Here is a 3458-nt window from a genome sequence, read left to right as displayed (position 1 = left end):
TTATTTTTCAACATAAGCTCCATCAAATTCTAGACATTTTTGTAAGCAATGATGCCAGCTGTTTAGCGCATCCTTAAAGAACTGAGGGTCCTGGGTACTTAACCATGTCAATGCAGTCTTTTTTGCAGTATTAACTGAAGAAAAATGGGTAACCTTTAAAGATTTTTTAAGATTAGGGAACAAAAAGAAGTCAGAAGGAGCCAGATCAGGACTGTAAGGTGGATGCCTAGTGATTTCCCACCAATACTCTCACTAAATCTCCCATGTTTGATGAGAGGAGTGAGCAGGAGCGTTGTCGTGGTGGAGCAGGACTCTCTGGTGAAGCTTTCTAGGGTGTTTTTCAGCTAAAGCTTTGGCTCATGGTCTCAAAACACTTGTTATAATCAGATGTTATCATTCTTTGGTCCTTCAGAACATCAACAAGCAAAATGCCTTGAGCATCCCCCAAAACTGTCACCATGACCTTTGCTCCTGACCTGTCTGCTTTGGCTTTGACTGGACCACTTCCACCTCCTGGTAGCCATGGCTTTGATTGTGCTTTGTCCTCAGGATTGTACTGGTAAAACCACGTGTCATCTCCTGTTACAGTTCTTCAAAGAGAAGCTTCAGGACCTTGATCCTACTTGTTTAAAATTTCCATTAAGTACCAGCCAGCCACCAAAAATCAACCAACAAGCAAAAAAACACACCCACATAAAGTTTCCATTGAAAGCTGTGCCCTTGTGTGCAGCTGATCTGGGCACAACAGTTTTGACGTCCATCGAACAGAAAGTTTGCTCAACTGTAATTTTTCAGCGAGAATTGTGTGAGCTGAGCCAGTTGAGATGTCCGTGGTGCTGGCTGTTTCTGCTGCTCATCCTCAGTACTCGTCAACTAGGGCACGTGGCTGCAGGCTTCATCTTCAGCCGTGGGCTTCATCTTCAACATTGTCTCATCCCTTCTTAAAACGAGTTAGCCATTTGTAAACTGCTGATTGTCCCCATAAACTTTTCACAAAGCATCAGTGATGTCACCATTCTTCCACCTAAGCTTCACCATAAATTGGATGCTTGTTCTTGCTTCAATTTAGCAGAATTTGTGTTGCTCTGATAGGGGCTCTTTTCAGACGATGTCTTATCGTTCTTAATGCCTCAAACTAGATCGTCTTCAGACATGTTATAACAAGTTAGTAGGAGTTTATTTTGGCGCAAAAAAAATTTGAAGTCCGTGCATAGTTTTTTTATAATATGCATTTTCCACGAACTTTTTGAAGATCCCTTGTACTTGTGGAGTGAATGAATGAATGAATAAGTGAATGAATGATTACAACAGGGGCAAGGAGAGGGCTGGGAGGGGAGAGGAAGGACAGCTGGGGCTGAGGTAATCAAGGAAGGCTTCCTGGAGTAGGCAGGTCTTCCAATTAATCATTGAGCCCTGAGAAGGTGAGGGGTGGTAGAGGGAGCAGGAGCCTTCCCAGAGGGCTGGGAGGACCGCCTGCTGGCCCAGCCCCACTGAGCCCCTGGCCTGGGTCCCCAGGAGGAGGTGGAGCGGGAGATTATCAAGCAGGAGGAGAACGTGGACCCCGACTACTGGGAGAAGCTGCTCCGGCACCACTACGAGCAGCAGCAGGAGGACCTGGCCCGCAACCTGGGCAAGGGCAAGCGCATCCGCAAACAGGTCAACTACAACGACGCCTCCCAGGAGGACCAGGGTGCGTGCTGAGGCTTGGGGGGATGCACTGTGTCCTGGAGGCAGAGGGCCTTGGGTGGGCAGGGTTCCCACAGGTCAGGGAGCACTCCCTGTGCAGGAAGTCCCTGGGCGAGGTGTGGGGGCAGGAGAGCGGTGTTGGATGGCCTGAGCGGGACGTGGCTGGAGGAGGCTTCGTGGAGAGGAGGGAGTTGGGGAAGGTGCAGGAATGTTGGGTGTTTGAGGGAACAAGATACGTGTGGGTCCAGTGGCTTCACCACTGCAGTGATGTGACCTCGGGCAAGCCTCCTTGAGTCTCAGTTTCCCTTTCTGTAAAAGAGGGAGGAAAATAGTACAACTCCTTACTGTGTAGTGTGGCATTGTCGGGACTATTAAGTGAGCTCACAGGAAGTACCCGGTGGCTGTTGTCATTGTCACTGTCGTTACTGGGCTGGGGCATGCATGGGCTTGGCGGTGGGCTCCTGCTTGCACGGCAGCTCACTCTGTCTCCCACTGCCTGGCCCCCTGCAGAGTGGCAGGACGAGCTCTCAGACAACCAGTCTGAGTATTCCATCGGTTCCGAGGATGAGGACGAGGACTTTGAGGAGAGGCCGGAAGGGCAGAGTGAGTCTCAGTGCTGGTGACCTGGGTGTCGGGGAAGCTGATGGTGGTGGGGGTGGGGTCAGCCTGGGGTCCCTCTGCAGGAGGATGTCCTGAGGGGTCCCGCTGTCCTGGGGCATGCTGGCAGATGGGTGGGGGTCAGGAACCCCTGGACTCCCACCTGAGTTGTTGTGGGGGGCTGCTCCCCAGGTGGACGGCGACAATCCAGGAGGCAGCTGAAGAGTGACAGGGACAAGCCCCTACCACCTCTTCTTGCTCGAGTTGGTGGCAACATCGAGGTGGGGCCCGCCTGCACCCCCATCTCTCCCTGTCCCCCTTCCTGTTGCCCCTGGGGCCTGGAGACTTGCCCAGGGTCACAGGCCAAGTAGAGGTGGGGCTGGGATGACCCTGGGGCTGGCATTGCCCTCTGGGTCCTGCCTCAGGTGGAGTTCCCTGCCTGCCTCCTCTTCTCTCTCCTCCCCCGTCCCTGTGCTCTCTGCTCGCACGCTGTCTCTGCCCTGGGCTCATGCACTGCTCTCTGCCCTGCCCAGGTGCTGGGCTTCAACGCTCGGCAGCGGAAGGCCTTTCTGAATGCCATCATGCGCTGGGGCATGCCTCCCCAGGACGCCTTCAACTCCCACTGGCTGGTGCGGGACCTCCGCGGGAAGAGCGAGAAGGAGTTTAGGTAAAGGGGCTGGGGTGGTGGCCTCCCGCCCCTAGGTGGGGCAGGCTCTAGCTGGGGAGCCCGCACAGTGGGTAGCGTCTCTGCTCTGCCAGGCTAAGGGCGTCTGGACCACCATCTGGTCTTTGGGTGGCTGGGGTCCCTGTGCCAAGCTGGGCTGATTTTCAGAAAACACTGACGGCTGCTTCTGCCCAAACCAGCTGGTGTTAACAGCAGCAAGGAAGATCTGAGTTACCTGGGGCGAGGGCTGCTCTAGGCTGTTCCCCACCAGGGAAGCCCCCTCTGTCCCTTCCCGGGGCCTGGCCCCGCAGGCCTGTTTAGGACACAGGCGATAGATGATGATTCCAGCCAGGAGGTCCCCCTTGGGGTCCTGCCAGCACTCTCAGAGGGTCCTTGCCGGCCCCTCACCCCCTGAGCCCCAGTCCCCCCCCACCCCAGAGCCTATGTGTCCCTCTTCATGCGGCACCTGTGTGAGCCGGGGGCGGACGGCGCGGAGACCTTTGCAGACGGC

General features: G+C 54.9%; 1 protein-coding gene across 1 annotated transcript in view; it reads left to right on the top strand.

The window, feature by feature from the left end:
• Window positions 1-3458, top strand: part of LOC103603846 (chromodomain-helicase-DNA-binding protein 5-like) — a 23104-nt gene that overhangs the window by 6000 nt on the left and 13646 nt on the right. Inside the window, exons 6-9 of the mRNA XM_008588436.1 lie at window positions 1516-1690; window positions 2197-2289; window positions 2476-2564; window positions 2817-2950. Coding sequence (XP_008586658.1) covers window positions 1516-1690; window positions 2197-2289; window positions 2476-2564; window positions 2817-2950 — 491 coding nt within the window. The remainder of the gene's footprint in view (window positions 1-1515; window positions 1691-2196; window positions 2290-2475; window positions 2565-2816; window positions 2951-3458) is intronic.

This window comes from Galeopterus variegatus, unplaced genomic scaffold (genome assembly GCF_000696425.1).
Source record: "Galeopterus variegatus unplaced genomic scaffold, G_variegatus-3.0.2 Scaffold4824, whole genome shotgun sequence".
Lineage (NCBI taxonomy): Eukaryota > Metazoa > Chordata > Mammalia > Dermoptera > Cynocephalidae > Galeopterus > Galeopterus variegatus.
This window is presented reverse-complemented; position numbering and strand designations above follow the sequence as displayed.